This window comes from Coenobita brevimanus, chromosome 92 (genome assembly GCF_032717465.1).
Source record: "Coenobita brevimanus isolate Jiangsu-jjx chromosome 92, ASM3271746v2, whole genome shotgun sequence".
NCBI classification, from domain to species: Eukaryota; Metazoa; Arthropoda; class Malacostraca; order Decapoda; family Coenobitidae; genus Coenobita; species Coenobita brevimanus.
The window spans coordinates 7870931-7896319 of record NC_137045.1 but is presented as its reverse complement, the minus strand read 5'-3'; the positions used below and the strand labels follow the sequence as shown (position 1 = coordinate 7896319).

Genomic DNA, 25389 nt, shown 5'->3' with positions numbered 1-25389 from the left:
TCAGAGCGTCTCCTTGTCCCAGTCCCACGGTATACAAATCTCACCATCCAGCATGACAGCATAATAGTGAGTGATCCAGACCCGTGCCCCAGAGAGAAGTGGGGCAAAGCGATGTGCCTCATTCTCCAGGTGCCCCAGACACTCCAGCATCATGGCTGGCAACACTGCGTCATCCTTATCTAGCAGGTCCAGCCCCAGCATTTGTTGGCACCGTCTGTGTAGCACCTTCTCTTGCCCACGGATCCTGACAAGATTTACACTTTTACATTAGTAACTAGCCTATCAGCATTACCTACCCTGAATTAGGTTAAGTCAGATTGGTTCCAGGCATTCACATTTCTAAATTCCAAAGTCAGTTTTATACTTTACTTAAACATAACTTTTGCTTCCTTTCCAAGCGTGAAGCTTTACATCCACAGTTTTAAAGTAAAAACTGATCACTCCTCTCCAAGCATGTGGGGTTTACATCCACAGTTTTAAAGTAAAAACTGACCATTCAAAACTACATTGTAAAAGAGAATCAAAGAATCACCAACAATAAAATGCATCAGAAACAGTTTTTGCAGAGTACAAAATCTGTCTACAAGAGCTCATGTAGGCACCTTTGGATAGTAAGAGATGTCCTACAACATTACATGCAAGTGCAGCTGCAGCGAAGTGACAGGTACTGAAATTCCACTCTGGGATTGGTGGCATATCTCAGTCCGGTCACAGTCTGAGAAGCAGAGTGGCTAAGAACTTCACTGTGTGGCAAATAATGTGAAACTACCACATGGTTCTGGGTGAAAGCAAGAGCTTCATAAGATTTCATTGTTTGCAGTAATCCCCTCTTGCAATGCTAGGTGCACCAAGCTTTAAGGGATGTATGGAGACTGCCATCCCTCCCCCTAAGATAAGCTGTGATAGGTAGAGAATGCTACGGGGAGGAAAAGGAGACCTATGAACTCCTAAGTAGTACTGTATATACAAAAGTAACATATGAATACACAGTGAAGAATGCAGGCTGAAGAGCACCAGTATAAGCATGAAAATGCATATAAAACAACCAGTGGAAAAAGAAAGAAAAGAGCAGTATGAGGTGGGACACTTGATGAGAAGGAAACAAGTGTAGCACTGACTTGGCTTTGCCAGGCAGCTGCAAAACCAAACTGTCTTTAAGGAGAATTTTATATAATTCTGCAAGCACAATGGAGATACAGTACCTCTCTCCTCAACTTGGGATGTGATAAGATGAACTGTTATTCTCACTGCACTTGTGAGAAATGTCTTGGCACCGAAGCTTAGCCTCCTTCTAAGAGATGTGAAGTCAGTGAATGTACAGTGAAGCTGGATGATGATGATATGGAAAATGTGAATGTGTTTATGTACTTGGGTAGTGTGATGAGTAAGGATGGAAGTTTACAGGGTGAAGTGCTTGAAAGAGTACAACAAGGAAGAAAGGTTGTTGGTTCCTTGAAAGCAGTGATAAGAAACTGGGAAGTGAGCATGGAAGCGAAAAAGTTATTACATGACAGTATTGTGATACCAACTCTAATGTATGGAAATGAAGCTTGGACTTTGTTGGAGGGACGGAAGTCAAGAGTGAGAGCAGTAGAAATGAGTTATTTGAAAGGACCATGTGGAGTCACATGGAGAGACAGACTGACAAATGAGGAAGTGAAGGAGCATTGTGGCGTGGATTTGGATGTGATAGGAAGCATTAGGAGAAACACACTGAGGTGGTCTGGCCATGTGGAGAGGATGGAGAGCAAGAGACTGATGAAGAGAGTGTATGTGAGTGAGGTGGAGGGGGGGAGAGGGAGAGGGAGGCCAAGGATGAGATGGAGGGATGGAGTGGAGAGGTATATGAGAGAGAGGGGTGTTAGCTGGGAGCAGGGCAATGCAATGGCAGGCAACAGGGCAACATGGAGGCAATTTGTTTGTGGCCACCTCTTATGGGATTAAGGCGTCTGGCAATAGATAGATAGATATAGAAAAATAATCCATCCATCCATCCATCATCCAATCCTATGTCACCCCATGAGGAGCATAGGAACCCGGGGCTAGGCAAGTTGGTCCTGGCATTTAAGATGAGTGTGACCAGCCTCACTCATCCCTGAGTGGCATTATATGAGCAATAAACCCCAACCACCCTTTGGATATAAACCTACCCAGGCTCAATCCGACTGGAGTACCTTAATTACCCACTAAACCACCAGGTGCCATAATTTGGTTATATGGTTACCACCCAGCATAGTAAATGGCTTCCTGGTGTACAAGAAACAATTTGACTTGTCACTTAGTGTAGAGTTACCCATAGGCAGAAGCAAAAGGAAAGAATGAAGGAAAGACAGAAGAGGGAGTGTAAAGTCACCTGTAGGGAGAAGAGGAAACAGTGAAGGAAAGAAAGACAGAAAAGGAGGGATGGAAGAGAGGAAAGGGCAGACCCCCAAAGCAGCACTACATTGAGTGAATAATAATAATAATAATAATAATAATAATAATAACAGTAATAATAATAATAATAATATCGCTCACTCGATATATTGCTGCTTTGGGTGTCTGCCTTTTTCTCTCGTCCTTTCTTCCTCTTCTGCCATTCTTTCCTTCATTATTTCCACTTCCTTTCACCTACGGGTGACTTTACACTTCCTTGTCCGACTTTCTTTCCTTCAGTCTTTCCCCTTCCTACTGCCTATGTCACTCTACACTGAGTGACATGCCAAATGGTTTCATGTACACCAGGAAACCATTTACTATGTTGGGTGGTAACCATATAACCAAATTATGGCACCTGGTGGTTACGTGGGTAATTACAGCGCTCCAACTGGATTGAGCCTGTGTAGGTTGGGGTTTATTGCTCACGTAATGCCACTTGGAAGAATGATGCTGGTCACTTTCATCTTAAATGTCAGGACCAACTTGCCTCACCCTGGGCTCCTCTGCTCCTCATGAGGCAACAAAGGATTGAATGATGGATGGATGGATGATAATAATAATAATAATAATAATAATAATAACCATCATCATCATCACCAGCAGCAGCAGCAGCAGCAGCAACAATGGAACACCTTGTTGAGAAGTACCAAGAAACCAATATGATCTAGTATACGAACCTCTCATAACTGGTGATCATTTGCTTGGCCTGGTCCATGTTTTCTGTGATGAAGTTAACAAGCAGCCAAGGTGGACAGGATGATGGTGCCAAGATCTGACCAGTGGGAGACAGCATTAATGGACCAGCAGCTCTGTCAAGAAGGGAACATGGTATAGTGGATAATCATAATAATCTTCAAAAAAATATATGTACTGGTAACTTCATCAATTCTATATACTGTATGTAATGCATGTACAGAGGTATAATGCAATATTGCAGAGACTCATGACCTTTGAAAGAAAAGGATACATGCAGACTGGATCACAATGAAATGAGAATGTTGAGATGGATGAGTAGAGCATCACTAAATGACAGAACTGAGACTAGTGTGCTGCAAGAGATCTAGCACGAGATAAAAGAGAAATTATGCAGACAGGTAGGTTAAGATGGTTTGGACATGGTGAATGGAAGAGGGTGACTGGCCATAGGGGGTCAGGTATAAATGTGGAGGGAAGAATGCCCAGAGGTCGACTGAGTAAGACAGAATGAGGCCCTGCACAAGGACCTTTGGGATAGGGCTTTGTGAAAGAAATAGCTGAAGAACTGCCATCAGGTGAAAATACACATGCTGGCTTGGTCTTTAGGTCATCAAACATAAAATAACGTATCAACAGGGTCTTTCAGCTTTAAATGATATAGGCTACCTGCTTGCACAGAGATATGACAACAAATTAAAAGGTTGCCTTGGTCTTACCCCTTTGAGTAATAAAAGTCTATCTTTGACAAAATACTAGTAGAAAAAGATGGCTGTGTACTACAAGGGATCAATTCAAGTATATATCTATAGCCAGATGCCTTAAAGAGTTAATGCAGATAATGTCTACTGAACAATGAGGCCACTCTTCTTGCTGAATGAAAGCATCAATCATCAGTAAACAGCCTAAAATACATAAAGGCCTATTTTATATATATAGATAGATAGATAGATAATGAGATACAGAGATATCCAGCAGACCCTCACTATAATGAACTAATTAGGGGCAGGCCAGGTTCATCAAACCTCAAAGTTCATTAAATCCATGGGTACCCTCCCACCAGGTGGGTAGTCAAGCACATGTTTGAAAATAAATAAGTACAATGTCAAATGTTCATACTAAAATGAAAGCAATACCCAATGTACACTAACTTGCCTAATAATTTTGCCCTTTTCCAGCTTCTATTACATTCTTGGCATGGTACTTCTTCATTACTAGTACTGTATCTGCTATTACAACTCAGCAACCACGATGGGGAGGGGGCCATTTCAGTTCAGAAGGGCCTAGTAATATGCACCATTTAATGACCATTGTTTGGTATAGCTAAAAAACAGTTCAGTGAGCTCTGAGGCATTCACAGGAAAAGTGTGATGCATCCCATTTAATGACCATTGTTCAGTATAGCTGACAAAAGTTCGGTGGGCTCTAAGGCATTCGTTGAAATCCATTATATCAAGGTTCACTGTATCAAGGGTCTACTCTCTTCCCCCCCCCCCACACACACAGAGCATGCCCTTGTTTTCTGAAGAGGATGCATTTAAAAAAAAAATCCATTGCATAATGATTTATCATGAATCGAGTCAATTATAACATGGGTTCAATGGAGATATGTTCTTGGCCAAGGGTGACCCACCCAACAAACTTAAATACAAGTTTCCAACTTACCTTACTGGGTGTTATTTCACTTTACAGCACTTCACTTGCTGCTTGAATTCCAACACCACAATATCATTCTGACACTACACTCTCAACAGTGATGAGTGCAAAGGGTTTCTTGGAAAAAAATTTCTCTGGACTTGCACAAGGGCTTTTGTACAAGTGAATATATCGATCGTATTTCAAGCAGTGAGGCTTCATACAGGACTATAGTAATTGTATAAGTATAAATTTTATCGTATATCGAAAGGTCCTAACATTTTCATCATCGTATAAGCAATTCATTATATACCAGTTCATCGTACAATGAGGGTTTGTTATGAAGTATACACATACAGGTGCCCATGACTTGATGCACTTATTTCACAAGGTGATTCTAGGACTGATTTTGAGTGAAAATTCTTTATCAACATACGTCCAATTCTTAACCGTCACAGAGCTACAGTCTCAATCATCACAGAACCACAACTCCTTATGATCTTATTGGCGAATTATGAAGACCATATCTGTCCATAGTGTCATCAGTAACTGTAGCTCTGTAATGACCGTGAACTGGATCCATGATGGTGCAAACAAACTGTACTTACGATTCAACAACAAGCTGTAGTTCAGTCAAGGAGCTTGGCCAAGAAGATGGAAACGCATCTCTGCCCCGGTAGTCACCAAGTGCAGTCACCAACCGTCTCAGATGGCCAATGTAGTTGTCCACCAGTACATATGGCTGGTACTCCCTGCATCACGTCATATATAACACAAATTGTAATCCATTATCAGTATGCTGTATGTTTTACTTTCCAATACTAAATGATTTACAGTACTGTACAATACTATGATACAGTATATGTAATGTATTCCCGAGAAAACAGTACTGTAATACTGATGAATACAGTATACTGTACACCTAAAATGTAAACTACGAGTGACTTGGTGAATTAAGAAAGGTGACGGTGACGGGTTGAAAGGAAATGAACTTCTCTCTCTCAAGGTCACCTCATGACACCACTTATATTTTTCAAATCTGAATCTGGTACTGGTGGGGATAATTCACATAAGCTATACAGTATAAACTGTTACAGTATCATTTCTTGTCCTGCCTTCCAATATTCTAGCTTTCAATTATTCCAAACTGAATTCTTCTAAATGTACAGTGGGGGATGTGACAAAAGACATTACTGTATTATTTTCCTGGCTGCTTTTAAGGTAATCAGGGTTTGCTAGCTCTGTAAAGGGTTGCTCTGTATTCCCACATTAAAAGCTTCCTGGACAGAAAAGCAGATAAATGTAGATGACACCATTACCATTATCTCAGTTATTATCAGAAATGGACATGGGCCACTCATGTTTGCAGAACAGCTAAGAGATACACAACTAAGGTAATAATGTGGCAAGTAAGAGACTGCAATGAGGGAAGACGTAGGCAATGAATAAGAACAACGGATGAAATACCGTACTTAAATATGGCGGGCTACATTGGATCTGATTTACAATCAACAGGTCAGAGTGGAGAATGCCAACTTTGCCCTACAGTGGACTGATGAAGACTGCTAATGATGATGGTAATGATGTGGAGTTTTAGCTCCTCTCACCTTAATTTAACACCTTCAGTTTGATGTTGTCCTATGCTTTTCATTCTTGCTGCCACCAAAATCTAATTCACTTTAGCAAAGATCTCAAGCAGTGATGTTTTAACAATGACTATATCAAATCCTACCTAAGTCTATCCTAGAGTGAATAAAATCATCTGGTAATGGCAAGAATAAATGTTAATGACATCACTGAACTGAAGGGGTTATGACAGTGTTGTGACAGTTCCCCCCATTAACTACTAGAGGAGTACCAAATCAAAGTGGTGGTGATCTGGTAGTCTAACCACCTTCTTAAATAATGAAGTGAGTTGGGGGAGAGGGGAAGAGGTTTCTTCAGCTGCCATATTACACAGTCTGCCAGTCTTCTTTATTAACCAGAAAAATACAACAAAAGATTGGACATTTTTGTACTGCATTTCTATATCAGCTTTGCTGGGAAGGAGTTTACTTAACCCTTCCTGTCTGAAAATGTCTTTTTTTCTTATTATTATAGATAATGCCACAGACTTACTCAACAAAAGAGACACATCTTCTATCTGAAGTGTAATCTCTATTTTTGCCTAAAGACATCCTTTTATTTCGCTCTGGCTATTGTCAAGTAATATTATTCAGCCCAGGAGAGAGGCCCTCAGGCAGAAGGGATTACGGATTACCAGTAACACTAATTGTATGTATCTTGCTCTCACCTGTGTGTGACTTGGATGCCTCGTAAGGCAATAGAAACAGCTTTTTGCATGTCTGGAATTCTCTGAATCAAGGCATCTTGCTCAGGGAGCTTACAAATCATCTGAAACAATATGAAAGTTCAGGATATTAAGTACAGGCAGATTACTGTACACCTTGGTTGCATAAGGAAAGGAATTTACCAAATAAAGTACAGGTACACCGTTATGTGAGAAATCTTTATAAAACATGCTGCCCACTTGATCCACTGAATGTGTCACAGGTGCTAGATATGTACAAACATGCAGTAAACTTTATTCATAAAATAGTGAACAGATACTTCTTAGAAGGGAACTTTGTGCAGTCCATGAGATGTGTCTTGCTCCAGCACCTACTTAAGAAGTCTGGTCTCAATGTTGAGAGCATGTTAAACTATCATCCTGTCACAAACTTGTCATACTTTTCCATGATTATTGAGCAGACATTAGATCAACCCACACTACTAGTGGAACGAAACTGTTGCTCCTCCCGTTCAGTCGACATATAAGAAATACCACTCAACAAAAACTCCACTAACTGATTCATGATAACTTGGTTCTGAATATTTGCAGTGAGATGTCCTTTGTCTTGGTTCTGTTGGATCAGTCTGCTGCTGTTGACATATTAGATTATGAACTATTGCTAAATGACCTGCATTTTCATGGTGCCTATAATGATGCTCTTTAACTCCTTAAATCATATTTGACTGACAGTTCTCAGAGAGTAGTTGTGGACATCACTTACTCGTGTTCAGTTCTTCAAGGATCTGTTTTTGGTCCAGTTCTATTCACAGTTTACTTGAGTAGTTTACAGCCTCTAACTGATGGACATGATGTGCCCTATAATTTTTTTTGCTGCTGACACTCAGCTTTATGTTAAAATGACAAATATTAATGATACCATGAACAAACTGGAATCCCCGATGACTGATTTAAATCTGGAGAGCAAGGAGGATCTGAATGATGGTAAAACAGAAATCATCATTATTCACAGAAACAGAAGGGGTGGTGATATTGATAATACCCTGACTCTGAAGACTGATGAGTCATAACTTCTTCCAGCTAATACTGTCCTAAACTTGGGTGTCTATTTTGATTCAAAACTAATTATGTCAGAGGTTGTAATATGCACATCAGAAACCTGTACAGGTACTCTGTAAAGCAGCTGCTGAATGGATGTTGCCTCCTAACACAGGTCCATGTTGTGGTCTTGTCTCGTGTCAGTTGCTGCATTTTAACTTGATATGCCCTGACCACCTGAATAATCTATTAACCCGCCGCGTGCCAGCTATTTTTAGCCCTAGGGGTCGCCCCAGTGCCAGCCATTTTTTTACTTTTTTTTTTTTTTTTTTTGGCTAAAATGATAGATTTTGATGTGGAAACAACGAATTTCACCATTAAAATGCTCAAAGAGGCTCCGAAATGGGTTTTATTGAATCCTGCATACTCGTATACAGGTACAGCCGCTCTCTCACGCTCACCACATAGGTGAAAGAAAGCCATTTTCTATGTAAGGTATACTCAGGTATTTATGCTGGGAAGGTATAGCAATGTTCAGTACACTCTTTTCTGATTACTTATTACTTCAACATCTATCACAATTTGCATGTCTTTCTCATTGTGAAGGCATTATCTTACACTTACTTGAAGATAGATACAACCTGACTTCATTACATACAGTCCTGGCACTTACAAGACGGTATTTACAACCTGACTTCACTATGTAGTCCTTACACTTACAAGAAAATATTTGCAACTTACACTTACATGAAAATATTTGTAACTTACACTTACATGAAAATATTTACAAAATGCCTTCACTATGTAGAGCACTGGGTGAGGCACACAGGCAGAGTGAGGTAGAGTGAGTGTAAGGGGGGGAGGAAGTGTGTGTATGGCCTTGACAGCCTGGGGGATGGTAGAAGAACAGTTACCATACATGCTTGCCAATTTTTACCTGCGAATCTTGAAAAATGCGGTCACAGTGATTTTTTTATATTAAACCGTTTTAAAATGGCACTGGCACTGGCTGCGGAATTATGTCAGACCGTTTTAAAACGGCACTGGCACGTGGCGGGTTAACGATGGTTCAGTCTGTGATGAACAGAACAGCAAGGCTTATCTTTGGCCTTCCTCAAGAACCCTGACCACATCATTTCTAACTAACTGATGTGCACTGGTTGCCAGTAAAGGCTAGAAATGAATTTAAAACATCTTACAATTTTCAAGAGTCTTAAGTTTGGCAAACCAAAATATCTTGCTGTTTATTTAAACTTCAGTCAGGACATCAGGGTGTGATGTTAAGAAGTGAAGATGATTCCTTGCGCCTTGATGAGCCAGCAGCTTTTAATCAGTTGTTTTTCTATGATCAGTCTTTCTTTTGCACAGTCCCTAGGCTACATAATAAATTCCCATTATTCATGAGGTAACTGACTTCTGTTGAATCTATTGAAGGGCAGCTCAAAGCCTTTCTCTTGTCAAGATGCTATGATTTAAGGAGAGGTATTATGATGGACAATAAAGAGGATTTAATTACTGTCACTTTTTTTTTGCTATTAAAGTCTGTATTGTATACGAGTGGTCACAATTCTTGTAACTGTAAAAGTGTAAATAAGTGCTAAGCACTTACGGTATGAATTCTTTAGGAAGAACTGGCACTTCTGAGAAACAAAGACCAGATTATTACTACTATTATTATTATTATTATTATCACTAGGTGGGGGCGCTCACCATCCACTCACTGGATGTAGTGCTCTTGGGTGTCTGCCCTTTCCTCTCCTCCATCCTTCTTTCCTTCCATCCTCGTCTGTCTTTCTTTCCTTCATTCTTTCCTCGTCCTTCCGCCTATGGGTGACTTTACACTCCCTTTTCTGTCTTTCTTTCCTTTGTTTTTTCCTCTTCCTTCTGCCTGTGGGTGACTCTACACTGAGTGACAAGCCAAATGGTTTCCTGTACACCAAGAAACCATTTTCTAGGCTGGGTGGCAACCATATAACCAAATTTTGGCACCTGGTGGTTTAGTAGGTAATTACAGCGCTCCGATCGGATTGAGCAGGTGCAGGTTTATATCCATGGAGTGCCTGGGGTTTACTGCTCACATAATGCCACTCAGAAATAAGTGAGGTTGGTCACTCTCATCTTAAATGTCAGTACCAGCTTGCCTAGCCCCAGACTCTTATGCTCCTCATGGGGCAATGCAGGACTGGATGATGAATGAATGAATGAATGAATAATTATTATTATTATTACTATTATTATTATTATCATTATTACAGTACAGTATTATTATTTTTAGTATCATCAACAAGCCCAATGCGAGCCAGAAAACCATTTACAACACTGGGTGGCAACCCATATGCATTCCCTATGTGTCAACAAGTGGGTTGGCAGTAGGTTAGAGCCCCTTCCCATAAAGCAACTACAGTAACTCGAAGACAAACGGATACACCTTGTGGGATTGTGGCATCTGGCAATAGATAGATAGATAGATAGGTAGACTGCTATTATTATGAGGATCACTCAAAGTAAGAATGCATAGCTAAGCTACAAAATGCTAAGGTTAATCTGAACTGAGGCAATTAAAGAAGGAACAAATGTAATATTCTACTCAACAGAGTAGTGAACATCTGACAGGATGTAAAGGGTCCTATCAAACTCTCCTTAATAACATGGTGTCCAGTGGCAAATAATGGTTTCACCTGCCAGGTTACACAGTTTGCAAACTAAGATGATACAATCTAGGCAATATCTACTCCAAACAACATTAATCACTTGCATGTAAAAACTGTAAAGGGGACACAAAAAACTTAGAGGAAAAGAAGCCAGGCAAATTAGCGGTAAACCACTGAGACCCAAAACTTCTTGTAATTTTATTCTTTCTGTTTCTATTTCCAGATAATTTTATTTAGCAAATGAGAGAATTTTCAAATTAGATGAGTCATATGTAGTCTTAATAAACCCTTTCAATACTACAGGCTTTTCTTAAGTTGAATAAAATTGTCTGGTAACAACAAGAATGAAGAAGAGGGACATTAAGGATCAACGAGTTAAAGAAGAAAATCAAGGTTGGGATGCCTGCCCAACCCAGCCAACAGGAACTGGTTACAAAGGTAATTTCAGTTAATACCTTTCACCTTGGGATGCCAACAAGCCTCATCAGCTAACCATAATGTACGAAAATAATCAAGGAATGAGAAAAAACAAATGATTCACCTCCACTAAAGCAACTTCATAGCTCTGAAATAACTACTGTTTCTGTGGCCCCAGGATCATCTGAAATCTGAACCCAGTGGACTGTAGGTTGAACTTTCCCTTTCTGCACTTCACCACTCTTCTTTCAGGAGATTAAGGAGCTGAGCAACTCTTGTACAACTAGGCACAGTAGCTCTGACCCCACGCTATATTGGTACGGTACTTCCATGAGAAGGTATCCCTCTCCAGCAACCCTGACATAACTAAAAGAAAGAAATAAGGTAATCTCACTCTCTCTCTCTCATACGTGCATGCATAAGCAAGTACGTTCGTATCCACCCACCCACCTGCACAAATACACACACACACACACACACACACACACACTCTCTCTCTCTCTCTCTCTTTCAGCTAGCTGAAATAACATACTCTCCCAAAATTAAGGAAAAAGCCTAGATCTGAGTTTAGATATGACAAACAGTACTGGAACAACACAAACACAAATAAGCAGCTGCAGGAATAAACAAAAGATAACTACGACACCAAGAGCAAAGCATAACAAAATATAAATATCATTCATTCATCATCCAGTCGTGTTACCCCAAGAGAAGCATAGAAGCCCGTGGCTGGGCAATATGGTCCTGACAGTTAAGATAAGAGTGACCAGCCTCACTCAACCCTGAGAGTCATTAAGTGAGCAATAAACCCCAACCACCTCTTGGATATAAACCTGCACCAGCTCAATCTAGTTGGAGCACCTGAATTACTCACTAAACCACCAGGCACCAAAATTTGGTTATATGGTTACAACCCAGTGTAGTAAATGGTTACCTGGTGTACAGGAAACCATTTGGCATGTCATTCACTGCAGAGTAATCAATAAACAGAAGGAAGAAGAAAGAGTGAAAGAATGAAAGACGGAAGAGGAAAGAAGGAAAGAAGAAAGGAAAAGGCAGGCACCCGAAAGCAGCACTACATCGAATGAGTGGATGGTGGGCGCCCACACCAACCACTAAAATACAGTATAAATATATTTAAAAAAAATAATAACAATAATAATAAAAAATAAAAATAAAAATACTCGGAAAGGCTTGAACCTCTTGAATCAGATGACATTACCTCCATTTCACTTTGTTTATAAAGGCTCCAAGCTTTCATGCATCGACCTTGGTCACCTAATGGTGGCTCTCCATGTTGCTCGAGATCTGGCAGCCTCCCTATTCAGTCCCTTATCCTTGAGATTATACTCTATCATCTCATCCCAGGCCATATTTGGTCTGCCTCTTGCAACCCTACCCCTAGCATTCACAGTTCTTACTTTCTGCACCTAAATATCATCCCCCATCCTCTCCACATTCCCATACCATCTTACTGGTTGATTATTGCTATCTCCTGATTTTGCTAAGAGAAACCATTGCTAGTATGGGATTCACAACAGTCTCCAATAACCCCTTCACAACCTATTTTCCCTCTGCATGCCTAACAAAATAATCTTAAGACAGCATGAAGATACTGTATGTTTAAATGTCAAAGGACTGAAAGGAATAAACCCAGAGGCTCAAAACAGCAGAAAGAAGAGCAGAAAGGGATCATTACAACTTGTCTTAGTTTTACTGCAGCCACTCAGGCATACCAGCTGCAGGCATAAACTGCCAGGTTCTTCTTGTTCTCCTGGTGGCCCCATGTCCATCTGGAAGTGAATCTAGTTGACTGTAGGCTAAAGCTGTCTTCTCCTGCAGTCTAATATCCTTCATTTGGGGAACAGGGAGGAAAGTATGGGATATCTGTATAACCAGGCAGTGATGCCATTATCATATCAGTGCCACCATGTGACAAACATCCCTCTCCAGCACTGCCAGGTTGGGTTAGCTGGGGAGGGTACCAGAAGCCTTTTCTAAGAAAAGACTTTTCTTTTTCTTTGTGTGAGGAAGTAGGGGTATTTTTGAAACAGCAGCAAGTAATGAAAAGAAAGTTTTCTGCATCCTGGAACTTTTCAAGACAAACTGAGCAACAGATAAGCAAAAACATTTTAGAAAAAGCAAAGTGACAATTCACAAATAAAGAGGAATGATGAAGTTTATCACTCATTCAACATGTAGCACTATCTGTGACAGTATTATACCGGTATGATGTCCCTACAAAATTATACCTACACTAAACTATATTACTCATTACTGTGTGTACCATACTGGACCAGTTAACTTAATACAGTATTATAGGCTACTGTAAAGTTATTCTATATATCCAAAAGCTCACTTACCTGCAGCCACTGGTTACGGACTTCAGATGTGCTAAGGACTACGTTACCATCAAAACTCACACCTGTTTCATTCCCAAAGTGGACAGCCCGACCTGTTGGATAATACAAAAATGTTCCACACTGCCATTAGTATTACAGAGGTGTAGGTAGAGCTAGTTTAGGTTACATACAAAGATACAGAAAACCATAAGGGCAATGATAATGAAATGAATAACCCTATGAATGACTTGTAAATGGTTTGCTGGGTTACATGTTACTGGTAAAGTTGATTTTAAATAATTCTTTTACTATAACCTGCTTAATGATTTATCTTTTTTACCAACTTTGTTTTCTTTAATTTCCAATGTAAACTTGCTATAATGATCCATAACGCAGAAAAAAATTCCCCCAACTACATGGTACTCAAAACTCATCCCAATGATGCCTGAGAGTATACAAATGTCTCACTCACAATATCTGCCTCTTATAAAACTCGAGGTGAGACAAGGGGAACAGCCGATGAAAATTCAGACCAGACAAGACTGGATTTGGTGATTTGTTGTTGCTGGTTAACCCGTCTGTCTGGCTGAGCAGACCCATCAACCACAGGTATGTAACCCCCTCCCCCTCCCCTGCAGGGCCATCCCACGCAGTAAACTGATGTTCCCTTGTGGTTGACAGTTCCTTTGCTCTGGCAAGACATGGGGAAAATGTGAACATTTGGTTCCTGGGTGGGTGCTGCATTTATGTCTCTCCACCCAATTAACAAGGGTATCATAGTAGGCTCCACTCCTGCCCATGATCTCGTTATAAGACTACCACCCAGCACTGTAAATGGTTTGCTGGGTTACATTAAACAATTAGACTTGTCAATCAGTGTGGAGCCTCCTGATTTGGAGATAAGAGTAGTAAAATGTGACAGAAAGGAAAGGGAGAAATACGAAGAGAGGAAGGCAAACACAGAAATAAAATGATAAATGTGAGGGTAGAAGTGGGCAGCACTACATCATGTGAGTAAATGATGGCCCCTGCAGGACCATTCCCTTCAGTGAAATGATGTTCCCTTGCAGCTGACAGTGCCTTGCGACAGCAAGGAGCTGAGAAAAGTGCAAAGGTTTGGTTCCTGGATGAAGGCCACATTTGTGCCACTCCACCAGTTATCAGGGCAAAGGTTTAGTTACTGGATGAAGGCCAAATTTGTGCCACTCCACCCAGTTATCAGGGGCACCATAGCAGGCTCCAAATCACCCCATTATCTGTTGATATGGCTACCACCCAGCACTGTAAATGGTTTCCCGGGTTACAGGAAACCATTAGGCTTGTTACTCAGTGTACAGGTGCCTGAAATGGTGAGATGAGTACTAAAAGTGACAGTAAAGGAATGGGAGAAATAGGAAGAGGGGAGGGCAGATACAGAGAAAGAATGATAAAGGTGAAGGAAGAACAGTAGTAGGTGGCACTACATCAAGTGTGCTGATGATGTCTGCACCACCTACCATCTGGGGTTTGCCTGTAATGTTCAAAAAACTAAACTGAATATCCATACTCTAAGATGAGGCAGAATGAAACAGTGCAGGGGAAGATAATGCGAATGCCGCAACCACAAGAAATACCTAATTCACAGGCACAGACACCACCACCTTTCTATAAAAAATAAAAAAATAAAAGGGGGGGGGGTGGCATGGCAAAGTAAAATGACTAACGATGAAGTCAAAACCCGAAACACCACCCTTAACAGAATATCATAACGCAGCAAAACTTTTGGATACCAAAGAAAGAAAATAAGGCAAGTTAGTGAATGCAGAGTGGTCACAAACACCCACAGCTAGCTCCTCCTCTACCCACAGCTAGCTCCTCCTCTACCCACACTAATACCGGTACTCTAACACACTGGAAAATACACACTCAAACACCCCAAAAGCATGCCTTTAGATCTAAGTACTGTACCATCCATTGCTTCAACAATGTTAGAATATAACTGAATCACTCTACTTGTTGAGGAGAGTAACAACCTTAGCCTGGGAGATAACTAATCTGACAGCAATATGAGTGTGCTGGTCTGGTCATGCTTTCGGTACCCACGCCAGCTCACAGGAAGGTCCTGAAACACTGAATGAGGTTCCAGAATGGAAGGGGAAAGGGTGATTTTGCTTCGGTAAATCATCATTAATTAAAAAAGAAAGGATCTGCCATCATGTGTGTTGATCATTTAAAGGAACAAACAAGTTTCCTCCTGCTAAGGGTTCTCCAAGATGGAGTGGAAAATAAAGGCCAGACATTTTAGTAACCAGTAAATTCTCTACGTGTCAGTGTGTGCATATGTGTATATTTACCTTTTAAGAGATCCTTAATCTCAACGTGATGGTCAGTAAGTGCAGTGAGGCCCTGAAGACAGCCACGAAGGTGAGTCGTGCCAAGACCTCGCTGCCATGTCAGCTTGGTAAGGCTAAGTTCTGACATCAAGCTGTGACGAAGTCTCATAATATCACGTCGTACAGGCTCGCTGACAGCTAACCTCCTCTCAGCCTCCCCCATGTTTTTAACAAGCCAAGAACTGATGACAAAACAATATACTGACTCAGTATATTACATGTCATATTCATACTACCAATACCTTCTATTAATGAATCACTGCATAGATACCAGGTGCAGACATTAAAGCAAGTGTGGAGGTACTGAAACATGTCACCAATTGTTGACATGCGACTCTGATCACAGGTCACAACAGTTCATGTAAAAATCAAAAGCATGGAGAGTAAAATGGAGGCTAGTTGAACTGTACAGAATGTGTAAAAGTAATATGAGTAAGATTCACCACAGACAAAAACCGCAGGAGTTCAATCATAACTTAGGCAAAAAGTGAGCAAACTGTGACTTTTCACTTCCTCAGACCCATTGCCACAACTCTGACAGCATGCTTATGCATCCTACCAACAATGACTTACACATGACTACTAATAATGATAACAAGCAATAAATGTATACGGTAACTTGGAATGCTTGGGAATACATCTGTACAAAGAATGTACTGTATTCATTCACTAGATTTTGTTGGAGTACCCTTTCCTCATCTGCCCATGTAAATGATATGGTCTAATATTTACTATTAGATAGTATATGGTAGGTGGGGGCACTCACCATCCACTCACTTGATGTACTGCTGCTCTCAGGTGACTGCCCTTTCCTTTCTTCCTTCCTTCTGTCTTTCTTTCCTTCATTCTTTCCTCTTCCTTATGCCTACAGGTGACTCTACACCCCCTTTTCTCTCTTTTTTCCTTCATTCTTTCCTCTTCCCTCTGCCTATGGCTGACTCTACACCCCCTCTTCTCTCTTTTTTCCTTCATTCTTTCCTCTTCCCTCTGCCTATGGCTGACTCTACATTGAGTGACAAGCCAAATGGTTTCCTGTACACCAGGAAACCATTTACTATGCTGGGTGGTAACCATATAACGAAATTATGGCACCTGATGGTTTAGTGGGTAATTAAGGCACTCCAATCGGATTGAGTCTGTGCAGGTTTATATCCAAGGAGTGGTTGGGGTTTACTGCTCATGTAATGCCACTCAGGGACGAGTGAGGCTGCTTACTCTCATCTTAAATGCCAGGACCAACTTGCCTAGCCCTGGGCTCCTACACTCCTCATGGGGCAACACAGGATTAGATGATGATGATGATGATGATGCTAATAATAATCATCACCATCATCATGACCAACTCTTTTTCCTGGCCATAGAAGGGGTGAGACAGCACCCAGAAAACAAGGTAAAAACATTATAAAGGGAGAAATAACCAAGAGTATGCCCAATGAAATGGGATACACACTCATTCATTCACCATTCAAGCCCCTGGAATTCTATCTCACAGTCATAACATTCCAGACATGCTTCAAGTTACCTAACAGACTGAATTGCTCAGATGACAATCCTGTATAAAAAAAAAAAAAAAAAAAAAGAAGGGGTGGGGGAGGAAGGTGGCATGCACCAAACCCTTGCCATGTGTTCTGTACTGATTTCATCCACTCAACTTGTCACTTCCCTAGCCTCAACTTCCATACACTATTCTCTCACTCATTTACAATACCTATTCATCTTTTTCTCGGCCCACCATGTCTCCTCCAACTGTCACAATCACATATACTCTTTTCACTACACTATTTATATCCACTCTTTCCACATGGCCATATCATTTAAGCACAATTCTTCCAACTCTAAATTCTCCTGCACCCTTCACACACACACTTGCTTCACATCAGGGCAATCATAGCACCAGTTACTTTCCATCCTTGTGCTACTCTACTTTCCACTTCCTTTACACATTTACCTCTCTTCATTATCATTGCACACAGACACAGGCATTAAATTCCCCTACCAATTCAAGTCTCTCTTCATTCACCAGCACATCACACAATCTCCTTTTTCAACAACCATCACTTTACTTTTATTTACATTTACTTTCAAAACACAATGTTCATGGACATCAACAAAACTCTGCACTAGTCAACAAATCTCTTGATCACTATTAGCAAGCACAGTACGATCTGCATACCGGTACATCAAATTTTAGATAATCCACCCTTCATCATTCATTTCCATCATCATCCCTCACTGTGACACAAACTTAGATGGTACTGGTTATAAAGTGCGAATGGATGCAAATTCAGTGCTTGTTCTTATGGCTGTAACCTTATCTGGACGTGAACCCAGTGGACAAAAGGATGAAGGTGCTCTTCTGCAGTCCACCATCCTCCTTTTGGAGACAGGGAAGGAGCTGAGGATAAGGAAGGAACTAAACAGTGCACTACTTGTTATATCAATGTCACTGCATGAAGATATCTCTCTTCAGCACCAAACAAGATAGTGAAAAGGGTATACGTGCATGAGTTTGATGGTGGTAGATGTGGAAAGACAAGGTGGGTGGATATGGTTGTACTTATTGGGAAAAAAAAAAAAAAAAAAAAAAAAGCAGGAAAGCAATGTATGAGGCAGATGAACTAGGGAACTCAAAGGGGATCAAGCTGACTAGATGACCATGTATATAAGAGAGGGATGCCCTCATTGTATGGCGCTGATAACAGGCCAGCTCTGCTGCCTGGTTATACAACTCTCAACTCAATCCCTAACCCCCTTAAGGAGGATGGTGGATGGAAGAAGGATAACTTCAGTCCCACTGGAGTCTGAAGTATACAGTAAACTCCCAATTATCCGTGGTTGCAATAGGTGGTGCTGCTGGCTTGGCTCTATTAAAGCAATATCCAGCAAAATCATACAACATCCAGCATTGAAACAGGACGTAACCAGTGGTTCTATGCAATATCAGGCGCTGAGACATATCAACTGGCTCATAAATGGCAGCCAACCAGCGCTATATTACTGTACTGTATCACTATATTATTGTACTGGTATCTTAAGCTCATCTTTTACTCACGGGGAAGTTTTCAGGATACAGGGTCAAGAAGGATAATAACACAACATCCAGCTCAACATTCGGTGTTGAGCTGATGGGAGGTTACTAAGCAACATCCAGCGTTTCACCTTATTCAGTGTGGGGCTTTCATGAATTAAAATGGATAATTAAGAGTTTACTGTATTATGAATGAATTTGGAGTTCCTTGTACAACAAGTCATCATTCTAAGTTTGGGAGCTAACACTGCTGGGCTACAGGCTTGGGGGAAAAAAAAATATCCATCTGATACATTTTGATCATGTACTCCACTTGCTGTTGTCGATCAACCCCATTATGTCTGGCCAAGCAGACCCATCAACAGCAAGAAAGTAATTACCCCTGCAGTAACACTTGTGCAGTGAACCAATGTACCCTTGTGGTTGACAGTGCCACACAACAGCAAGGTGGGGGGAAAAGTGTGGAGGTTTGGTTCCTGGATGGATGCAGCATTTGTGTTGCCCCATCCAGTTAACAAAGGCACCATAGTAGGCTTCATTCCATCTTGTTTGGGGGTTATATTGTTATATTCATTCATTCAGTCATTACCACCCAGCATTATAAACAGTTTCCGGGTGTTCAGGAAACCATTAAACTTGTCAATCAGTATGGAGTAATATGAAGTAGAAAGAAGAGTAATAAAAGTGACAGGAAGGAAAGTTAGAAGCAAGAAGAAAAGAGGGCAAACTAATATAGAATGACAAAGGTGAAGGAAGAAGTACGCAGCACTACATCAAGTGAGTGGATGATGAGCACCCTCACCTACCACCACCATGTAGACCAGTAGCTACCATTAAAGTGCACTAGGAAATTCATGATTATTCAGCAGAGATACTAACTACAAGTCCTGCCTTCTCCTGTGTGTGGCAGGTTGATCACGGAAGAAGTCTGAGGTTGGGTCATAATATCGATGCCAGTTGATCTTGCGGTCTGGATGCTTGGGAGGCTCTGGCAGATTATCGACGTATTTTGTTGGAAGATCAAAATCACTCAGGATACCATGTACCGTTGCCCTTGCTGTGGTCTTGTTCAACTCCAGGCCTACCATGCTTAGCATCCCTGTACAAGATAAATACTGTACAATGCAATGAAAAGTGAAATATTATGGTACATAATTTAAGCTACTGTACAATGATGGTGATGATAGGATCAAGAAAAAATCCATTTTTTAGATGCTGTACTGTTCTGTGTTACTGATTCTCATGAAAATAAGCTGTAACCATGCAAATTAATAAACATATAAAAAACAAAATAAAATAAAAATAAAGCCTCTTTACTCATCCCTGGAGTATGAGGCTACAAAACTAAGCAAGTAAAAGTGCAATTAAGGTTAAGTCTTTATGAAACAAAATGTCAGCATTTACTCATAAATGTTGCCTCTCCAGTTGGTACAGTTTATGCTGAAAATCTTTAGGGGAAAATATTAAGTACCAGTACTTCTTTGTAGTCTGCAACAATGACAACCCCTATTATATATGTAAAATCCTGTAACTGGTTTACTATAAAAGTATCTTTTATTAAATTGCAGACAAGTTAAAAGGTGACTTTTGCATTTTCCAAAATACAGTACTATAGATTCTGGAACACAGGAATGGGGATACCCTCTAAAACAGAATACAGTACCATACTAATGATTCTCTCTGAAAATGAATAAACAGATTTTCTTCAGGACACTGTACTGATGGTCTGATGTTATATGAGTGTTTTAGAGTTTCTATAATTCTTTATGGCTTTTGAATACTGTATACAGTATTAAAACAATTCTCTTCAAAGCAAAATGCAACTAATTTACCCAACAGACTGGCATATCAATCACACCAGATGTCTGTAAAGCAGGAGATTTGAGATTTTTTTTTCTCCCTCTCTCTCTCTCTTTTTAACAATTTTCATAGAAATGGTTACTATACAGTAACACAAGTCCAAATAGAGGGTGTCCCTGGAGTTGACATACTAACTTCAGGTGATTCCTGAGGTCATTCTAACATACAAATGTTCTATGAACATATGTCTAAAATGGAACAATTATGGAGTTCAGGGCATTTAAATTTGGACAGTGTTAATGGGAGAAATCATCCATTTTCACCCCATGCTCCCATCCTCTATAATCTTCACTGCTGTTTTTGTTTGTTTATGAGTTCACAGTGTACTTGTTGATTAGTTTTAGGCTATTTTCAATAAAAGTAAACCATGAGGTGTAAAGAGTATAGCATAAGCATAAGGTGAAATTGGAAAATTTGTCCCATTGCCACTATTCAAAATCAAATGCCCTTTACTCCATAGCTGTCGCTAATCCGACACATGTTCACAGAAAAATTATATCTTACAATGGCCTGAAGTTGCTGCATCAACTCCTGGAGAACCTGTATATGCACTTCAACTTTGCTCGCAAGTGCAACAAACTGGAAAGTTTTAGGTGCCCTTGTTCATGCACTGTGATGAGTTGAAAAAGACACCTTGTTTTTGGCCACTGGAGCATGTTTTCCCTGAATAGTGCTCAGGTAGGTGTGAAACAGCCTCTACCAATCATGATACAGGTACAAAACAAAGACTGCATAACCCCGTGTCTGGTCTCTCATCAAACTAACACCTGCTTCTTACCACAGGAAAACAACAAATTTGAAATATTAGATGGTAATGTATTAAGTAGAGCATGAACACAGGGCTACCGGCAATACCTTCTGAATGGAATGCTACAGTCAATGGGTTATGGTAAAACTTTCATCACGATCCCAACCCTTTGATAAATCAAGAACAAAGAATCAAACAAAATATCTCAAAATCAAACCTTGTGCTTTTTTATTCTTGACATAGAACTGAAGAGATACAGGACTGGGTTTCTGGTCTCTGATAAGTGAATCGAGGTGACTATTGAGCACCTTAAGTGAGGCATCATTGATATGCTGGGCTCTCGGGTACTGTCCAAACAGGTCTGGGTGTACCAGGAAGTAGAAGGGTCGCAAGGCAGTGGCCACCTGGGCTGATGACAGTGTTCTGACTTGAATCTTCCACTCATTTTTCAAGAGCTGGTTCACTCTACAGGCAAGCAGACTCCTGAAATGAGAACTGTAAAAGCCATATTAATCTATTTGATATAGAGATGTCAAGTGTATACAACCAGGTACCATAATACACAGACAATGGTACATCAGTCGACAAATGAAACAGAAGCTGCCTTGGCCCAGGCATATTTGAACTACCCGGTAGGTCATTTGATAGTGGGAGGAACAGCAAAGTGGTAGCATCTTCCCCCTCACTTACCCTTACCTGATACTATTCCGCAACTCTCCCCGCTGTATTTAATCAACCAAAAACAACATGGTTTCTGCGTACCTGGGCTAAGGCAGTGTCTCTGTTGCATGTCTGCACCTGACATACATACAGTGATAGCTAATCTTTTTCTTGCAAATACTCAGTGATATTATTCAGCTCATGTGAGACTTTTCAATGGTAGGGTTACATACAGCCCTCATTAATTCAATCTATATAAGGGTGTACTGTACCAGGAAGTACAAGGGCAGCAAAGCAGTAGCAACCTAGGTCAATAACAACCGCATAGCTACCCTGAATTTTTCATACATTTTCCAAGAGCTGATTCACTCTACAGTTGACCAGAAAGCTTTTTTTCGTTGTTGTTGTTGTGATTGTGAAATACTACTTGTATATAAAAAAAAAAAAAAAAAAAAAAAAAAAAAAAAAAATTTTTTACTGAAATGGCAACAGTAACAGCCAATCCTGTATTATCCTTTGCAAAATTTGAGGGCTCTATGCTAAGATACTGTAGTCCAGAAAATTTAACGGCAGGTGACTGATCTGCATCCATAACAGCATAGCATGATCTGAAGCCCCCCAGCGGCTTCTTGAGGATTTAGACCAGCCCAATAGCAATTAACCATCACGCCAACTGTCTCTTCAGACCACACAACTACCAAGCATTTAATTCTATAACAATTATGGACAGTATAACTCCTGCTGTTTCAGATACAACTGGAGTTAACCAGAATCCTGGAATGAGAAGTACTGTTTAAAAGCTGTGTAAAATATGTTGAATGACTACACTGTCAAATACAGAACTTATTCTTGAATCTAGTGACATCTTTTGTGATATATTCTACCTACTTTCATACAATTTTATTGTTACAGGTACATTTTAAAACACAAATATTAAGGTACAGTATTGTGGTAGGTGGGGGTGCTCACCATCCACACACTCAAATGTAGTGCTGCTCTCGGTTGCCTACCCTTTCCTCTCCTCCCTCCAATCCTTCCTTCCTCTTCTGTCTTTCTTTATTTCATTCTTTCCACATCCTTCTGCCTGCAGATGGCTTTACCCTCCCTCTTTTGTCTTTCTGTCCTTCATTCTTTCCTCTTCCTTCTCCCTGTGGGTGACTCAACACTGAGTGACAAGCCAAATGGTTTCCTGTACACCAGGAAACCATTTACTACACTGGGTGGTAACCATTTAACCAAATTATGGCGCCTGGTGGCTTAGTGGGTAATTACGGCACTCCAATCGGATTGAGCCATTTAAGGTTTATATACAAGGGGAGGTTGAGGTTACTGCTCACGTAATGCCACTCAGGGATGAGTGAGACTGGTCACTCTCATCTTAAATGTCAGGACCAACTTGCCAAGCCCCAGGCTCCTACGCTCCTCATGAGGCAACGCAGGATTGGATGATGGATGGATGGATGGATGGAAGGTACAGTATAGCCTTCATTAGCCCCTTCACTACAAGACAGTCATTTTGCATCCAACAATATGATATCGCCCTGTGACAGCTTTGACAGCTGAGGAAGAAAAAAATTGAGTGTGAGAAAAGACAGTTCTGTGAAATTTTCACAGACATGTTTAGATGCCAGAAACATAATAAATATGACAGTTGGACTTATTATTGAGAATGGCAGTGGCATAAGCAAAGAGGTAATTCTCAAGCAGTATAACTCATACGCAGGGCAATATTTAGACTATTAACCAGTACACAAGCATGGGCACCACAAGAGACAGGACAGCAAAAAGTCATGCAGAGGAAAGCAGCAAGACTTTCACCTTTCTTAAGATGCTTTGACCATATGGACTGATTAACAGCACTTTGTGTTTATTCACTTCAGAAAAGTGACATGGAGGTGCTCTGTCTGTGGCCACCCTCTCTGGGATTACTGAACTCGGCTATAGACGGAAAGATGGTTGGTCTTCATCTTAACATCATCAAAATCATCACTTGAATTTTTTCCCCTATCTAAGGATGCAGTGAGGTAGGATAAAGAAACATGAAATGAGGAAGTGCAAACGTGGGAGAACTATTAACACCATACTCCGTGGAGTGCACCAATCATTCGGACATCACTCAAACCCCTGGAATCTTGGTTCCAACATCTACCCTAACAATTTGCACATATTTTTCCTAACAGATGTGCATTACCCACACTAACCAAAGAGTTGCTTCAACAACAATCACATTACAAAAAACGGGATACCTATTTCATGTGCTCCTCTGTACAATACATTCTTCATTCAACCAACTTGATCCCCTACCCTCATCAACTTCCATACTTCCCTTCCTCACTCATTTCCCAAATCTGTCTGTTATCTTGACATACCTCTACCATGCCTCCTTCTATCTTCATACTCATTCACATAACGTACTGAACCCTTTTAACCTATTTATCTTCCGTAATTTGGCTCTCTCCATATGACCATTACATCTACTCACAAATTACAGCATACAAACGTTCATTCCTTCAACACAACATTTCTTCTCAAAATATAACCTGATTATCACTGTGCAAGAATTTTTTTTGAAATCATGGAAATATGACTTTAGAGCAGTTTATCAGTCTACTGTAACTCATCAGTTTTTCATGCAATCAAAGCCTAACAGGATGTAACCTAACCATGAAGGTAACACAGACTATTAGGGCCTACTAAATTTAATATCATACATACTATTTCCTTACACTTTGAGTGTCACACAGAATTAACAAGACATTATGATGAAATTCATCGTAAACTTCCCACAGTCTACAAATAGAAGCTCTCCTAGATTTTGTTCCAATTCAGTTTTGGCAGTCCTATGGATGGGGTTTAATCACTGACGGTCTTATGAACAAGTATCCCAACGTACAATACAGAAAATTTGGCTTGTGTAACACTTCATAAAAGCAGTTTGGGTATCAACCTCGACTAATAAAGTATTAACCACTACCACAGAATTTTACGTGGACTTGTCGTTTAACAAGCAATTATGAGACGATCTTGATCAGCAGCAATGTTTGTCATCTGCAATCATGTTAAACCTTTAGTGGCCTCCCATCCTGTAATTCATGTTAAATGCATCTGCCATTTGACATTACCACTTGTTGGGAAGACTGTAGCAATGCAATGTAAGCATTTATCTGTTTCTCAGCAATCGAGACCTCCTCCTCGGCGATAAGTAATCTACAACAAACTGAATTATTTCAACCAGAC

At 40.4% G+C, this 25389-nt stretch overlaps 1 protein-coding gene across 1 annotated transcript; it reads right to left on the bottom strand.

Moving 5' to 3' along the window:
* On the bottom strand, positions 1-25389 carry LOC145412124 (T-cell activation inhibitor, mitochondrial-like). Its single transcript, XM_080282047.1, has 9 exons — positions 25275-25389; positions 21710-21975; positions 19764-19983; positions 15818-16038; positions 13506-13597; positions 7040-7140; positions 5355-5498; positions 3096-3227; positions 1-244 (listed from the first exon to the last, which is right to left on the bottom strand). Exons 1-9 carry the CDS (start codon positions 25310-25312, stop codon positions 1-3), a joined length of 1458 nt encoding a protein of 485 aa, XP_080138173.1. The 5' UTR covers positions 25313-25389.